The sequence below is a fragment of the Colobus angolensis genome, unplaced genomic scaffold, assembly GCF_000951035.1.
Source record: "Colobus angolensis palliatus isolate OR3802 unplaced genomic scaffold, Cang.pa_1.0 Scaffold416, whole genome shotgun sequence".
In the NCBI taxonomy this organism is placed as follows: Eukaryota; Metazoa; Chordata; class Mammalia; order Primates; family Cercopithecidae; genus Colobus; species Colobus angolensis.
In genome coordinates this window covers 320252-337034 of record NW_012117555.1, presented here as the reverse complement: position 1 = coordinate 337034, position 16783 = coordinate 320252, and the positions used below count along the sequence as shown (strand labels likewise).

General features: G+C 59.4%; 1 protein-coding gene across 1 annotated transcript; it reads left to right on the top strand.

Annotated features, from left to right (window-relative positions):
* Positions 1-6029: 6029 nt before the first annotated feature.
* On the top strand, positions 6030-15884 carry LOC105522007 (chromosome unknown open reading frame, human C1orf159). Its single transcript, XM_011956376.1, has 9 exons — positions 6030-6156; positions 6723-6816; positions 7845-7920; positions 10471-10566; positions 10865-10930; positions 12495-12629; positions 13898-13923; positions 14021-14051; positions 15381-15884. The coding sequence occupies exons 2-9, from the start codon at positions 6745-6747 to the stop codon at positions 15476-15478; spliced, it is 600 nt and encodes a 199-aa protein (XP_011811766.1). The 5' UTR covers positions 6030-6156; positions 6723-6744; the 3' UTR covers positions 15479-15884.
* The last annotated feature ends 899 nt before the right edge of the window (positions 15885-16783 follow it).

Below are 16783 nucleotides of genomic sequence, written 5' to 3'. Positions count from 1 at the left end.
AAAAAAAAAAAAAAAAACAACTCTGTAGCTGTAAGTGCATGTAAAGGCATGAAAGCAGAGACCTGAGATTCACTTCCAGAAGCTAGGAAAAAAAGAACAAAGAAACCCAAAGCCAAAAAAGGGAAATCAAGGAAAATACAGAAATCAATGGCATCAAAAGCATGAAAGAAAAAATGGAGAAACTTAACAATATGAAAAGCTGATTTTTTCCCTAAAAGATTGGAAAGATTGACAAACCTCTACCAAGAATGGTCAATTTTAAGAAATGAGAGCCAGGTGAGGTGGGTCACACCTGTAATCCCAGCACTTTGGGAGGCATAGGCGGGAGGACTGCTTGAACCCAGGAGTTTGAGACCAGCCTGGGAATCATAAGGAGACCCCATCTCTACCAAAAAAAAAAAAAGAAAAAAAGAATTTAATGAGCTGGGCGTGGTGGCTCGAGCCTGTAGTCCCAGCTACTCAGAAGGCTGAGGTGGGAGGATCACTTGAGCCCAGGAGGTTGAGGCTGCAGTGAGCTGTGATCGCACCACTGCGCTCCAGCCCGGGCGACAGAGAGAGACCTGTCTGAAAAGCAAACAAACAAATAGACAGGCCGGGCGCAGTGGCTCACGCCTGTAATCCCAGCACTTTGGGAGGCCAAGGTGGGCGGATCACTTGAGGTCAGGAGTTGGAGACCAGCCTGGCCAACATGGTGAAACCCTGTTTCTACTAAAAATACAAAAATTAGCCAGGCATGGTGGCATGCACCTATAGTCCCAGCTATTCGGGAGGCTGAGGCACAAGAATCGCTTGAACCTGGGAGGCGGAGGTTGCAGTGAGCCGAGATCATGCCACTGCACTCCAGCCTGGGTGACAGAGTGAGACTTGGTCTCAAAAGAAAAAAATAGCACAAATCGCCAATATCAAGAAGAAAAGAGGCACTATTTCTAAGGATCCTATAGACACAGTAATAGACTATTGCCAGCCGTGGTGGCTCACGCCTGTAATCCCAGCACTTTGGGAGACCGAGGCAGGAGGATTGTTTGAGCCCAGGAGTTCAAGACCAGCCCTGGCAACATCGTACTTCAGTTTTGTTTCATAGTGAGACCCTGTCCCTACAAAAAAAAAATCAAAAAATTAGCCAGGTGTGGCAGCGCTTTCCTATGTTCCCAGCTACTTGGAACTGGGGAGGATGGGAGGTGGGAGGATGACCTGGGGCTGGGAGACTGAGGCCGTGGTGAGCTCGGGTCACACTGCTGTGCTCCAGCCTGGGTGACAGAGCGAGACCATGTTTCAAAATACTAGGTGACTGTTATGACCGATTTTAGGCCAGTAAATGTAGCAATTTCAATGCAATGGATAAACTCTTGGAAGAAGTAACTGGTCAAAAGTGATGGAAATCTGCATGGCCCTCTTTCTGTTCAGGAAATTGAATTCATTACCAGAGAACCTACCTACCAAGAAAACTCCTGGCATACATACATGGTTTCCTGGTGAATTCTAGCCAATATTCAAAGAAGAAATCACAATATTCTTACACAGTCTTTCAGGAAATAAAATAGGAGGGGGAACGGGTGCTGTGACTCCTCCCTGTAACCCCAGCACTTTGGGAGGCTGAGGTGGGAGCATCCCTTGATCGCAGGAGTTCAAGGCTGCAGTGAGCTATGATAGCACCACTACACTCCAGCCTGGCAACAGAGTGAGAGCCTGTCTCTCTTTAAAAAAGGAGGGCATATTTCCCAGCTGGTTTTATGAGGCAATATAACCCAATACCAAAACCTGACAAAGACATCTAAAGAAAAACATAGACCACTATCCTTCATGAACACAGGCAAAAATCCTTAAGAAGGTATTGGCAGGTGAAATCCAACAATAGCCTGAGAGGGCAGCACACCTTGGCCAAGCATGGTTTATCCCAGTGATACAAGGTGGTTTTGATTTGTAAATCAATCTTTGTCGCCACCATGTCACTAGAATAAAGAAGGGAAGGACGAACAGTGAAATAGGTGCAGATAAGACATTTGGAAACATTTATATCTGTTTTATGATTTTTAAAAATAAACCTCAGCAAACTTAGAAGGAAACTCCCTGAGTCTGATACACAGACATCTATGAAAAACCTACACTAGACATTGTACTTTTAATGCCAAAACATTGAGCAGTTTATCCCTAAAATCAAGAACAAGGATGACACCCATTCTCACTCTTCTGTCCAACATTATACTCAGCCATAAGTCCCAGCCACTGCCATAAGGTAAGAAAAAAGGCAAATTGAAGTCACAAGGATTAGAAAGGAAGAAGTAAAACTGTATTTATTTGTAGATGACATGATTATTTATGTAGAGGACCCTAAGAAAGCTACAGAGAATTGCTAGAACTATTAAGTGAATTTAGCAAGGTTCCAGAAATCAAGGTTAATGTGCAAAATTTTATCATTATATAGTAGCAGCAAACTATTGGAAAATGAAATCAGAAATTCCATTCTATTGGTAATAACAAAAAGTAAAATACTTAGTAATTACTTTGATAAAAGACATACAAGACCTGTTCACTGAAAACTATAAACACTGTTGAGATACATTGAAGAAGACCTGGAGGGATGAAGAGAGACAGCATGTCTGTGATGAAAAGACTCAAATCCTGTTCAAAGGTCAGCTCTCCCAGTCAAAATCGCAGTAGGAATTGAAACAATGAGTCTAAAATAGGAAACACATGTGACCTAGAACGGCCAGAGCAATTAAGGAAAGCAGAGCTGTTTTCAAAGTTTCTATTCTAATGACTGCGTCAGTAATCCAGTCAGCCATGGTATCCCTGAAGAAGAGACACACAGGTGAGTGGAACAGAATAGAAAGCCCAGAAATAGACCTCACATCTATAGTTCATTGATTTTCAATAAAGATATCAACGTAATTCCACATGGAAAGAAGTCTTTTTAGCAACTGTTTATATATAAGGGAAGAAATGACATTTGACCTGCATTTCACCATACACAAAGGTGACTCGAAATGCAAAAACTAAAGCCATAACACTTCTGGAAGAAAGCAGTAAATCTTAGTGACCGTGAGGTCAAGGCAGAGATTTCTTAGGACACAAAAAACAAGAACCACAAAAGGAAAAATGGATACATTCAATTTTATTAAAACTTTCATTAAAATTAAAGACGTTTGCTCTTCAGAAGATGTCCATAAGAAAATGATAAGACAGGGGCCGGGCGTGGTGGCTCACACCTGTAATCCCGTAATCCCAGCACTTTGGGAGGCCGAGGCGGGTGGATCACAAGGTCAGGAGATCGAGACCATCCTGGCTAACACGGGGAAACCCTGTCTCTACTAAAAATACAAAAAATTGGCCGGGCGCGGTGGCTCAAGCCTGTAATCCCAGCACTTTGGGAGGCCGAGACGGGTGGATCACGAGGTCAGGAGATCGAGACCATCCTGGCTAACATGGTGAAACCCCGTCTCTACTAAAAACTACAAAAAACTAGCCGGGCGAGGTGGCGGCGCCTATAGTCCCAGCTACTGGGAGGCTGAGGCAGGAGAATGGCGTGAACCCGGGAGGCGGAGCTTGCAGTGAGCTGAGATCCGGCCACTGTACTCCAGCTTGGGTGACAGAGCGAGAGTCCGTCTCAAAAAAAAAAAAAAAAAAAATTAGCCAGGCATGGTGGCGGGCTCCTATAGTCCCAGCTACTCGGGAGGCTGAGGCAGGAGAATGGCGTGAACCCGAGAGGCGGAGCTTGCAGTGAGCTGAGATCTCTCCACTGCACTCCAGCCTGGGCGACAGAATGAGACTCCATCTCAAAAAAGAAAAAAAAATGGTAAGACAAACCACAGGATGGAAGAAAATATTTGCAATACATAAATCTGATGAAGAATATGTGTTTTAGCTGAGCGCGGTGGTGACGCGCACCTGTAGTCTCAGCTGCTTGGGAGGCTGAGGTGGGAGCATTGCCTGAGCCCCGGAGGTCAAGGCTGCAGTGAGCCATGATGGCGCCACCACACTCCAGTCTGGGTGACAGAGTGAGGCCCTATCCGCCACCCCACCCCACCCCACCAAAAATGGTGTATGTTACAACTCCACCCGATTAAACAAAATGGGCAGAAGATATGAGCAGACACTTCAGAAAAGAAGATATGTAAGTGGCTAATAAGCATATGGAAAGATGCCATCGTTAGTCTTCGGGGAAATGCAAACAACACAGATGCCTGCACGTGCACAGCACCCTGCGTGCACCCGCACTACCAGTGGGAGGGCAAACAGCACAGCCCCTGTGGAAGATGGCTGCAGTTTCTTAGAAAGTTAAACGTGCGCCTCCCTGTGGGCCAGCCACTCTGCTCCCAAGAGAAATGAAGACAGATGTCCGTATGAGGACATGTGCCAGGGCCTTTGCCGCAGCTTCATCCAGTCACCAGGAACTGGGAGCAGCCCAGGCACCCACTGGCAGGCGATGGGTAACGGTGGCGATGTTTGGCCACACAGTGGAAAAATCCTTCGGCTGTGGAAAGGAAGAAAGTGCAGATAAAACAACATGGAAGGATCTGAAGGTCAGTGTCAGTGTGTGCAACCCCTTTGTATAAGACCCTAAAAGATACAGCTGCAGTCCCGTCAACTCCTGGGTGCTGGGAGCCCAGGCTTTTGGGGGCTGCAGCGAGCGCTGGCAGCTGCATGGGACCAGGCGCCATCCCAGCTGTGGTGGCAGCTTCAAGGGGGTGGTCAGACTCACCCGCCTGTGTACTGACATGGATGTGGTTTATTGTATGTAAAGTACACCTCTGTAGAGTTGACTCAATAGCAGATGAAAGTGTAGGTTGAAATCTTGGTCTTCTGGTTGCTGAATCAAAATGATGTTCTGTGACTTAATGTGGCACTCAGGACGCCCTTTAACCAGAGAGGGAGCAGAAAGGTCTGTGATGTCTGGAGTTTTCCACCAAGCAGAGGAAGACGGACTCTGCTGGGCAAATGTTAAAGGGACAAAAGGAAAAACTAAGACTTGATCACACTCTGTGGGTGGGGCGAGCAGCATGTCTGGGACTTTAACATGTTCCATCTAAAGGATTTCACATCAGAGAGAGGAGGAGCTGAATTAGAGGAGAGCATGCTTTTTTTTTTTTTTTTGAGATGGAGTTCACCTTGCATGGGCTGGAGTGCAGTGGTCCAGTCTCGGTTCACTGCAGCCTCCACCTTCTGGGCTCAGGTGATCATTCCACCTCAGCCTCCTGAGTAGCTGGGACCTCAGGCTCCCGCTACCAGGCCCAACTAATTTTAAACTTTTTGTAAAGTTTAACGGGGTCTGGCCGTGTTGCCCAGGCTGGTCTCCAACTCCTGAGTTCAAGAATTCCGACCACGCCCACCTCCCAGAGTCCTCCAGCAGGCTCACACCTAGGCAGTTTGTGGTCAGTTTGTGAAGCCACGAGCTGAATCCAGCGTGGAGTGGGTGGCAGAGTGGAACATCCCTGTGGCAGGGACTGGATCTGCGTCCTCCAGGGCCTCAGTCTCCCTGCTGCTCACAGCCCTTTTCCAAGGACCCCTGGCCTAGGCCATCAAGAGGAGCTCCACAGGCCTGGCTCAGCCTCAGCCCCTCTCAGGGTAACTTGCCAGGGAGGCCCCTGAGCCAGTGCAGTGACACCACTTGAGAGTCTGTGCGCCTGGCAGGTGTCTCCTCCCTTTACCTAGGAAGGCAGGGCCATGGTGCCAGGTCCTGTGGCTGGCAAGTGCAGGAGAGAGGGGTTTGTGCGGGAAGACCGGTGCCCACTGCGTGCAGCCTGGGCCACTGAGTTCTGTGCTTGCTCCCTGAGCAAAGGCCAGGCCAAGGGCCTGTATCCCAGGCACTCTCACCCGCAGGAGGCCAGGAGGCCAGCTCGGGGGAAATGCTCGTGGAGACAGCCCTGCCAAGGCCCCCACAGCCCAGGGACGGCCCCTCCAGGACGCTCTGCTCGACAGCCCAGCCGGGGACCAGCAAGGGTGTGGACAGAGGGCCCAGACTGGACCCAGACCCCGCACTGTAGGCCACAGCCCACATGAATTGCCCTCGAGTGACCACGGTTTCACCTGCTGCCTTCCTCTGCAGGACTGGGCCGGGGTCTGCAGGGCTCAGCTGAACCCATGAGCTCCCAGAGCTAACCCCTGACCACCAGGGCGGGCAAAGGGCTGATGTCGGTATCTCCCATCCTGGAGGGGCAGGTAAGGCCCCGCCTACACCTCGCCCCACCCGTGCCTCCAAAGGCCCCAAGCCCTCACTCTTTTGCCCCACCTCCATTTGGCCCCGCCCTCTACGTCATGGCCCTGGACCCCTGCCATGGCCCTGCCCCATCTCTATTTGACTCAGCCTCTGCCTCTGCCATGCCCCATCCCACCTCCATTTGGCCCCACCCTCCCTGTCACAGCCCCACCCACTTCCATTTGGCCCCGCCCTCACCGCAGCCCCGCCCGTCTCCATTTGGCCCCACCCTCCCTGCCCCAGCCCATCTCCACTTAGCACCACCCTCCGTGCCACAGCACCACCCACTTCCATTTGGCCCCGCCCTGCCCACCACAGCCCCACTCATCTCCATTTGGCTCCGCCCTCCTTGCCTCAGCCCGCCCCGCCAACATCTCTATTTGGCCCCACCCCCGCTGCCTCGGCTCCACCCCATCTCTTTGGCTCTGTGCGCTCCTCACTGTTGCAGGCCTTGCGCATCTGCTCCTGGCATGGCGCTGCGGCGGCTCCACCCCATCTCTTTGGCTCTGTGCGCTCCTCACTGTTGCAGGCCTTGCGCATCTGCTCCTGGCATGGCGCTGCGGCACCTGGTCTTCCTGGCTGGCCTTCTGGTGGGAGTTGCAGGCAAGTCCATGGAGAACATGGTAGGTGCCCCCGTCACGTGTCCATGCGGCCTAAGCCAGGGCCTCTGAGGAGGGCGGTGGGCCCTTCCCCTAGGGGTCTAACCCTTCAACCTTTAGGACACTGATGTCCCAGCCCCAGAGGTGCTGACCGGGTCCACTGCTGGGGTCAGAGGGGCCTGTGCCTCGCAGAGGGGAGCCCTGCGCTGCCTGCTTGGTGAGCACCTGCTCAGGAATGGCTGGGTCCGGCGGGGCCCCCATGGTGAGGCATCCTGACCCGCACTGGGAGCAGCTCTGCCAGCGGTGATGGCACAGCCCGCCGCACGTTGCTATCGGGGAGTGTAGATCCAGCGGTTCCAGACTCCTAGTCGGAGCGGGTGGGGGGTGGGGACCCCTCGCCAGCCTGGCTGGGGCGTTTGAGGGACTGGACCTGGACGTCTCCCTGGCGGTGTGGATTCTCTCCCGTACTCCACCGTCACTCCTGGGCGCCCTCACCGTTCACTGCATTCAGGTCACGAGCAACAGCACAGCTGTGATCAACACACAAGCTGAGGGCACCCTGAGCCCCCCAGGCCTGTCCAGCCTGCCTGTGGTCAAGGAATGGGCCCTCACACACACCGTAAATGCCAGCACCCAGTGCACCTGTGCAGCACCTGGGCACCCAGGCGTGAATGCGTCCTCTGAAACGCCAGCCAGGCCCAGGCACTTCCTCTGTGGGGTCAAGCTGGAAACCTGTGATGGAGGGGTGTCCAGAGAATTGCAGAGAATGTCGGTGGCACTGCCACGGCCTGCGCGTGCCACCTCGTGGGGGTGGTTTACTCTGTTCCAGGCCCAGCTTTTCCTCCAGGGTCCCACAGGGATGTGCACTGTGGCCATGAGTCCTCTTGCTCCCAGGCCCACAGGGGACAGAGGGCCACCGATGCTGACTCCAGAAGAAGCTGGAGCTGTGGGTGTTGAGATGTGCTCACACGGCACCCCTCAGCCACTGCTGCTCTGGGCATGAGCCTGCCTGGCAGGTGCGTCCTGGAGTTTCACTGCTGTGTCCCCTCCAGGCCCAGCTGCCCGAGTGCTGTGTGGATGTGGTGGGCGTCAACACCAGCTGCCCGGGCGCAAGCCTGTGTGGCCCAGGTAAGCTACTTTGTCCCAAGCAGATTCCAGACCAGCCACTGAGCCACTGGCATGTGCCGAGGTCCCTCCCCTCGGTGACAAGGACAGTACTCATCTACGCTGTGGGGCCAGGGGGAGTGGACAGGACGGTGAGGACTGCAGAGCTTGGGAAAGGACAGCTGAACCTCCTTCCTGGCGGTGGCCTTGAGCATTGGCCCGGTGAGGAGACTGGCCCGGCAGAGGGCTGGGAGCAGAGGCAGGAGCTGAGAACAGAAAGGTGCTGGGGGAAGGGTCTGGGGGAGTAGCCCATGAGCTCAGCCATTCTCATGGGGCAGTCCTGGCTCTAGGGGCCTTTGGCAAAGCCCGAGACATTTTTGCCTGTCCGTGCTCGGGCAGAGGTGCTGCTGGCCCCTGGTGCTTGGAGTGGGATGCTGCCAGAGGATTCATGTATCAGTGCGTCACAGGCAGGCCCTGTTCATCAGAGGTTCTGGGAGGCTGCAGAAGGGACTGCCTGGGGGCAGCTGGATGTCGGGAGGTTGAGGCTGGTGGGGGCAGCCAGTGGGAGCAGCCAGGGGAGGGAAGGACAGAGTGAGAAGGTGCAAGGGCCTTTCCTTGGCAGCCCTTGGGGTGGTCTCCAGTGGGGCCGTGGTGGACTTGGGGCTGAGATGCCCAGGCTGTCCCTCCAAGGGCCTTGGCACTCTCATCCTGGGGGTCCAGCCCTCCCATGATGGAAGAACCCAGAGGGACTGCTCCTGGGGACCCAGGGGCCTTGTGAGGAGGGCATGGCCAAGACGGAGGCTGAGGCAGCCAGTGAGGCTGGGCGTGGGGGTCCGAGGCTGGGTGTGGGAGTTGGGGAGGCCGCAGGAAGGCAGTGGTGACATCTGAGGTGCAAGCGGGGTAGGAGGAGGAGGAGGGGGGCACTGCACTGCTCTGAGGGAGAACAGAGGGACTGGGAGGAAACTGAGCATCTTGGGGCCCCTCATGCTCTGATGCTGAAGCCCTGGTGGCCGGGTGAAAACCACCCACTCACCCCCCATGGCAGCAAGAGTGCTGGGGGCGTGGCGTCTCCTGTGAGGGATCGTGTACCCCAGGCACTGCGTGGGCGCAGACAGCTATGCAGCAGTCACGGTGCCCATGGAGGGGCCAGGCCAGCGGGTCGTGAGGTCCAAGGGCCAAGGTGGCCCCATGCACAGGCACAGGGTGGGAACCGTCAGGCGCGTGTGGAGAGGGGCCAGGCCTGCGGTGTTGGATGCACTTCTCCCTGCGTACGGCCCTGCCATTGGCAGCTCTTAGAGAAGTCCGGTCACGTCTCCGCTCGGGGAGGCAGTGGGCACTTCTGGGGACAGCGCAGAGCTGGCGTTGGGCTCCCTGCCGTGGATTCCGTTCCTCGGTCTCCGGGGCAAGAGACTCTCAGGCCAGAGTGAGCCTCACTGGGGTCCGCCTGAGCCCTGTGCCAGGAGATGCCAGGAGACAGAGGCTGCCCCCAGTGCCAGGAGAACGCGGCTCCGCCCCGGTAGGACTGAGTGGGTGGGCTTCCATTCTCCCAAGAGATGCATCCGCAGAGTGACCCCTGTCACAACCGTGCCGGGGTCCCAGGCCCACTCTCCACCGTGGGGTCCCCGTGTCGCCATGGCCCGTTTGTATTCAGGTCAGTCCATGAGGAAGGGTCGAGGCTTGTGGTCCACCCGTGGCCCACAGCAGCATCAGCACCGCAGTCGGCATCAAGCGTGTGTCTGCTCAGCTCTGGGCTAAGTGTTGGAGATACTTAGAAAGTCGAGGGGTAAGAGTCAAGTCCTGTCCTTAAAGGCACCCTGGACAGTGGGCAGAAATGAGGCTTCAGGGGCAGCATTGGCCTGGGGTGGGAATGAGGCTTGGTTTTGCAGGATCCCCCAAGAGAGACCCCGGGGAGGGCTCCAGGGTGTGGAGGTGACAGATGGACCAAGGGTCAGGATCAGCTTGGGGCAGGAGGCTGTGCTGCTGGGGGTGGGCCTGTCCTGCCTGGGCCGCTAGAAGGAACACGGCATGCGAGGCAGCGGCTCCAGGCATTGCAGGTGGGGGGTTCCTGGGGAGGCCGCGGGGGGGTCCTGGGGAGGCCGTGGGGGGGGTCCTGGGGAGGCCGTGGGGGGTCCTGGGGAGGCCGTGGGGGGTCCTGGGGGAGGCCGTGGGGGGTCCTGGGGAGGCCGTGGGGGGTCCTGGGGAGGCCGTGGGGGGTCCTGGGGGAGGCCACGGGGCAGGCGTTGCAGTGGGGGTTCTTGAAGAGTCTGTGGGGCGAGGGCTGGGTGGTGGAAGCTGGGCCCAGCCTCCAGTCCTGCAGAGCACAAGCCTCCCCCGCACAGGCCTGTTCATTCTGGATGCTGCCGCCTACCACTTTCTGGAGCGCGCAGTGTGGAGTGCTCAGGGCCCCGCCACGCTCCCTGGGGGTGTCCTTGTCTACCGCCTGCCCGCCCTCCAGAGCACGTTCGTGTTCGTGTCCAGAGTGAAGGTTACCTCACCGACTCAGAGTCATTCCCAGGAGACCGGGCTGGTGTGGATGTCGCTTTGGCTGACACGCCTGTTCTCTGCCCCACGCAGGCTGCTACAGGCACTGGAACGCGGACGGGAGCGCCAGTTGTGTCCGCTGTGGGAACGGAACCCTCCCAGCCTACAATGGCTCCGAGTGTAGAAGCTGTAGGTCTGCCCGGCTGCCCCTGGCTCCCTTCTCATAGCTCCAGCTGTGGGAGAAACTGTGGGAGTTGCTGTCTGTGTCCCCACCTTGCCCCAGAGCCACTGTCCACTGGGGGAACAGTCCCGGGATTCCCCTCTTCTCGAGTCCTCTGGCCCATTTGGGACAGCTCTGTGGTGAGGGCTGCTCCACCCCCTCAGCCCCTTGCTTTCGTATTTCCGGCCTGAGACCCCTTCAGGGTGCTCGTGGGTGTCCCTGTGGGCTCCATGCACACAGGCTTCCCACGGCTCTGCTCTCCTACAGTCGCTGGCCGGGGTGCGCCATTCCCCATGAACAGAAGCTCAGGGACCCCCGGGCGGCCACATCCTGGTAAGTCTCAGCAGGCCACGGCCACCTCTGCCAGTGTCCTGGAGGCTGGGGGCTGTCAGAGCCAGTGCAGACCCTGACCACTGACGCGGCCACAGCAGGCTCAGGGTCCACAAAACAGGGCCAGAGGAGAGTGCGGCAGCCCCTGTAACTTGGGGTCAGCTGACATGGGTGGGATGTGGGGGCGTCACCAGGGCTCCAGCACGTCTCCAAAGGGCCGTAGTTAGGGGAGGCCCTCGCGGCAACACCGCACTCTCAGGGTCACGCGGCTCACACCACACGCTCTCAGTTCACACTCAGGGCTCGCGGCCACACCACACGCTCTCAGGTTCACACGGCCACACCACACGCTCTCAGGGGCACGCTCACAGCTTGGTCCTGCCTCTGCCTCGCCCCAAACCTACTCCAGCCTGCGGTCACAGTCCCAGGAACCAGGAGGAGCAGGTGCTCTGAGGTCTCTGCTAACCATGCCCAGCAGCTCTTCCAGGGTGTATGGCCCCGGGAGACGGCAGACACGCAGGCTGGACAGGAACGCCTGCCACACTGCCTGGGCCTGGAGCCATCAACACCTGATCCTCAGGAGGACACAGGGCCCGTCTCCCAGACCGACTCGTCTCCTGGGCCTCTGCCCCCACCTGAGATGTGGGCGTGGCTTGCAGACCCTCATCCTTCAGCAGAGGAGGACATGCTGGCCCTGGGGCCGGGCCTGAGGGCTGTGTTCTGAGACGGCAAAACCCTCATGTCTTTAGAGCATGGACCCGGGCCCTGAGCTAGCCTGGGTCCATTGCTGACCTGAGTGGCGTGTTTTAGGGTAGGGTTGGCCGAGATGGGCTCCTGGCCTCCTGCGGCCCTGTGCCGGGGTCGGCAGGACCAAGGCCTCCAAGCCCGGCAAACACGCCTGCGTCTCCGGGTTGGGAAGTCCCCTCCCCAGCATCTCAGAGCACACCCAGCAGCCATCGCCAACTTTCCTGAGCCCCAGGCCAGCAGCCCCGGCCCGTCCTGGCCCAGGCAGGTGGAGGTGATGGGGGAGGTCCTGGCCCAGGCAGGTGGAGGTGAGGGGGAAGGTCCTGGCCCAGGCAGGTGGAGGTGAGTGGGAAGATCCTGGCCCAGGCAGGTGGAGGTGAGTGGGGAGCAGGAGCACCTGCTGCCAGCTTGAGCCTCTGCCCTGTGTGGGGGCCCCAGGGCCTATGCTGATTCCCGAGGAAGGAACAAGGCTGAGAATCCCCTGGCTTTCAGGGGCCACTGGAATCGGAGAGGCGTTTCTGCAGAGCCTGGCCAGGGCCAGATCCTGTAACGCTCCCAACATCCGAGCTCCTGCGAGAAGCTGAGGTCGGGGCAGGTGGTAACTTTCCCAGACCCTGCAGCCAGATGTCCAGGCATGGCTGAGCCTGCAGGGATGACCCAAGGCCAAGTGCAGAGCCCTCGGCACCCACAGCCGGTCCGTGAGACTCAGGCGTGTTCAGGGAGCAGCGAGTCTGCCGTGCGCTGGTGGCTCCGGGGGCCAGGCGAGGAGGCGAGGAGCCAGGGCCGCTGTCCTTCCTGCCTGCTCAGCGGTGTCTGTCTGCAGGGGCTCCGCGCGTGGCCGCCTCCCTCTTCCTGGGCACCTTCTTCATCAGCTCCGGACTCATCCTCTCCGTAGCTGGGTTCTTCTACCTCAAGCGCTCCAGTAAACTCCCCGGGGTCTTCTACAGAAGAAGCAAAGGTATCTCCTGGACCAGCGCGGGCCCCGCGGGAGGACACAGGAGGCGGGACCCAGCTGTGGGGATGGGGTGCCCCAGGGTCTGCCACGTGGCTTTTGGGTCCCGTTGTTAGAAGAGCCGTCACTTCCCAGAAACAGCTGTGTGTGGATTTGAAGGTGGAAGCACCAAGGGCCCTTCCTCGGGCCCAGAGCCTCCGCTGGAGCCCTCTTCCGGCAGAGGCGGCTCCCCGGGGCCTTCAGGGCATGATGAGGGGCGAGTGGAGTGGGGACCAGGTGGCTCTTGGCAGCTTGGACTTGCCCGGACTCCTCTGGCAGCCACGGCCCCTCCCTCCCCTCTCCTGGGGTCAGGGCCGGCCAGGCTGGTGCAGGGCCCACACCCCAGCCTACACCATGCTGTACACATGGTCACCCCAGGCCTGGGCACTGACCCCTCCCACCGAGAGACCTTGTGGTGACTGTGGTGCCTTCCGGTGGGGGCGAGTTCTGAGCAGGGTCCATGGTACCTGCCCTCACTGTCCCAGGCCGGCCCTCGCGGGGTCCCTGCCAGGCAGATGGTCCAGCCGGCAGATCGGACCCCGAGGTGGGCACTTGGCCAGACTGTCATAGCCGAGCTGGGGCCTCCTCCCAGGTCTCTGGGCAGCCCCACCTGGCTGCTGTGAGACCCCTGTCCACCCCTCTCAACCTCTCTTGGGGTCCCAGGGCTCAGCCTCCAGTCAGGAGCCCGCTGCCAGGGGCTGCTGCACAGCCAGGCACCGAGAGGCCCCGGCCTGCTCAGCATCTCTGCCTACGGGCACCCTTGGAGCAGGGCAAGGCTCAGGGCTTGGTCAGCCCTGGTGGCCACGGGACAAGGAGAAGCCAGGTTGACTGCGATGCCACGGCACCCCCACCGTGGGGGCACCATGGCGGCAGAAGCCCACGGTCCTGGGGCCCAAAGCCACCTCGTGCCTGAGGCTCCTCCTGGGAGGGTGGGAGGGCAGCCCTTCCCCTGGGACCCTGGAGCCTAGGGAAGCGCTTCTCATGAGGGTGCTTTGTCCCCTCTGCTGAGGCGGGAAGGTGGATCTGGGGAGAGGGGACTCGCCTCTCACCCCTGAGTTCCCTGGAGGAATGTGGCAGGGCCGAGGGCCAGGCTGACGGTACCGCAGGGAGAGGTGGGGTGAGACCAGCCTGACCCCACAGCCCCGGGGGCCTCTGCTGCTCCGTGGACTCCGCACGGGGCTGATGCTGAGGCAGCTCCTCGGGTCCAGGATGACTGTCCACTTGCTTCCCCACAGCCCCGGCCCTGCAGCCTGGCGAAGCCGTAAGTAACCCGTGTCATCTGGGCTGAGCGTCCCCGGCCGCGTGTGCCTGTGCTGGGCCATCCCAAGTCCTCACTCTGCCTTTCTCTCCTTTTCAAGGCTGCAATGATCCCCCCGCCACAGTCCTCAGGTAACAGCAGCCGTTGCGTCCTCCTGTGGGGTTTCGCGTCTCTGGGCCAGACCCAGGGTGCTCGTGGGTGTGTCCCCAGACAAACGGGTTTGCCTGGCTCTGGATCTCAGCCACCCCTGCCCAGGTCCCCAGGAGACCCACGAGGCTGGGCCAGGGCCGGATTTGGCTGGCACCCTCTGCTCCGGATCTCAGCCAGATTTGGCCAACACACCCTGTCCGCCCCCTTTGATCCCCAGGACTTCCATGCCCTTTCCTGTTCCTGAGACGTGGGGTCTGCAGGAAAGGAGGACCCACCACAGGGCAGACCCCCAATGCCTGCCCCTCCTTCAAGTCCAGCTCCGCCCGAGGACGGACGCAGCCGGCCTCTGCCAGGCCCTCCTGAGCAGCCATCGCTTCAGTGGCGCTGGGTCAGGCGGACCCGAGGGTCAGCCTGGTTAGGACCCATTTTTTAGGCGGAGCCACAGACACAGATAGGCTGAGTGACTGGCCCACAGCCACACAGCTCCAAGGCCATGAGCAGGGCTCACCCAGCCTCCGTCCCCCTGCGCAGAGGTCTCTCATGGGGGCAGGTGACAGTGCCTTAGGGGACAGACAGTTCTCCATCAAGGCTGGACCTGCTCCGTCCCTAAAGCAGCTGTGTCTGCAAGGGCCCAGCAGACCACACGGTGCCCAAGTGCCCCGGGCCTGCCAGCTTCAACAGCAGACCTTTAATCTGACTGTCCTAGAGTTCAGAAGTCCAAAACCAAGGGGCAGGCAAGGCCACATGCTTCCCGAGGCTCCCGGGGAGGACCTGTCTGCCTCCCCAGCCCCTGCTGGCTCAGGCGTCTGTGGCTGCGTTGGCCGTCTCTGCCCCCTGGTCCCACGGTGTCTCCCCCGCCTCTGCGTCTTCTCTCTCCGCCTCCCTCTCAGGTGGGCACTGGCCATTGATTCAGGGCCTGCCCCAGGAACCTTGGGCGATCACGCCTGAGACCCTGACGTTAATCACATTTGAGGTCTCGGGGCCAGGGCCTGCTTGTCGCCCTGAGGTACATGATGCTCTACGACTCACATCTTTGTCTTCAGGGATAGCCTGGCCCTCGTCCAGGCCCCGGGGCCCAGGGTGTGAATGAGAGGATGCAGCGGGGCAGGAGGAAGCTGTCCCTTTCCCGAGCCAGAGCTCTGAGGGCACCTGAGGGGCAGGGGGCATCGGGGTTCCCATCTGGTCAGAGTAAACAGCCCCGGGCGCCTGTGCCATGCCCGCTCCCGAGAGCCTCCGGTAGGGGCTGAGGCCTGCACTGTCCCTGCTGTCCAGGTCCCACTCTGACCCTCCCTGTCTCTGACCCATTTCAGTACGGAAGCCGCGCTACGTCAGGCGGGAGCGGCCCCTGGACAGGGCCACGGACCCTGCTGCCTTCTCCTCGGCGGAGGCCCGTATCAGCAATGTCTGACCTGGAGGGCGAGACCACGCCATGAGCTTGGCAGCTGGGACCCGGAGGCTGACCCCTTGGCGGGAGCCCGGCACAAAGGGTTGGCATCGCCCAGCGCCTGGGACAGGCCTGGGCACAGCCCTGGCTCTGAGTCCCTCTATCTCCTGGTGACAGACACTGAGGGGTCCCGGGCCGCCTGAGGCTCCTTCCCACCACAGCCGTCGGCTTTATGGGACCAGGAGCAGGCATCCGTGAGACCTCAGAGCATCAGATCGAGGCCGTGCGGGGTCCGGGCCCCCCAGGAAACACGGTGAGGCCCCAGCGCCTGCAGCCAAGATGCAGGCCTGGCTCAGGCAGCCAAAGCTGGTGTGATCTACGGGGCAGGCGCCGCTCTGCCTAGAAAAGCCAGGGGCTCTGCTGCGATGCCCTCCGGAGCCCTGTGCCCTCCAGAGCCCACAATGGACAGGACTCCTCCAGCACCACCGCACCAAGACCCCTGAGAACAGTGAGGCTTGTCCTCGTGCCATTGCAGCCGATGCCGGGCCAGTGGGGAGGACGCAGCCTGGGAACCAGCTGCCTGAGACCGGGGCGCCTCTGGGCTGTCCTCCCGTGTGGCAGAGACCCCAAGCACACAGCCACCCATTTCCGGGGCTGCAGGATAGCTCCCTGTTGATCTCTTTCTGTATTGAAGCAGAAATTCATTGTGCAGGAAAGTCCTCCAGAGCTCTGCGGCCCCCCGTGCCTGGGGCCCTGGGCCTGGCTGATCCCTGCCCACGGGGGGCAGCCCACATCTAACCCCCACAAGTCACTGCCTCGCTGGACCTGCCAGGCTGCCCTGGCACTGAGTCCCAGGGTCCCTCCCGGGGTCCCTCCTGGGGTTCCTGGGAGAAAGGCGCCTTTGTGGCCGCCTCCCACACGCCAGGCTGCGGGCCCCACTGTGGGTCTCAGATGCCCTGCAGTGACCGGCACTGTCTGCTTTAGCGTCGGGTCCCCATCTGAGGGGTGGCTTGGCCTTCGGGGCCCCCACGCTCCTCTGTGAAGTGCCCTTTGGGTGTCGCCATGGTCCCCGGGACCTGGGCCAGCGGGAACGTGGGGGCACTGGGTGCTGCTATAAACGCGTTCCGAGCTGCCCTTTCCCGTAGGATCCTCTGTTCTCTAAGTGCAGGTCGGGAAGCAAAGCCCCTGCCAGGCTGGCCCCACGCACTCCACCACTGTGTGCTGGGGGCAAGGAGGCGGGACGGGGGCGGAGGAGAGTTGAGCCCCCACCTGCTGCCTGGTTGGGGCCCTGAGAGCTACGCGCACAGGGTGCCCCCACCCCCCACCCCG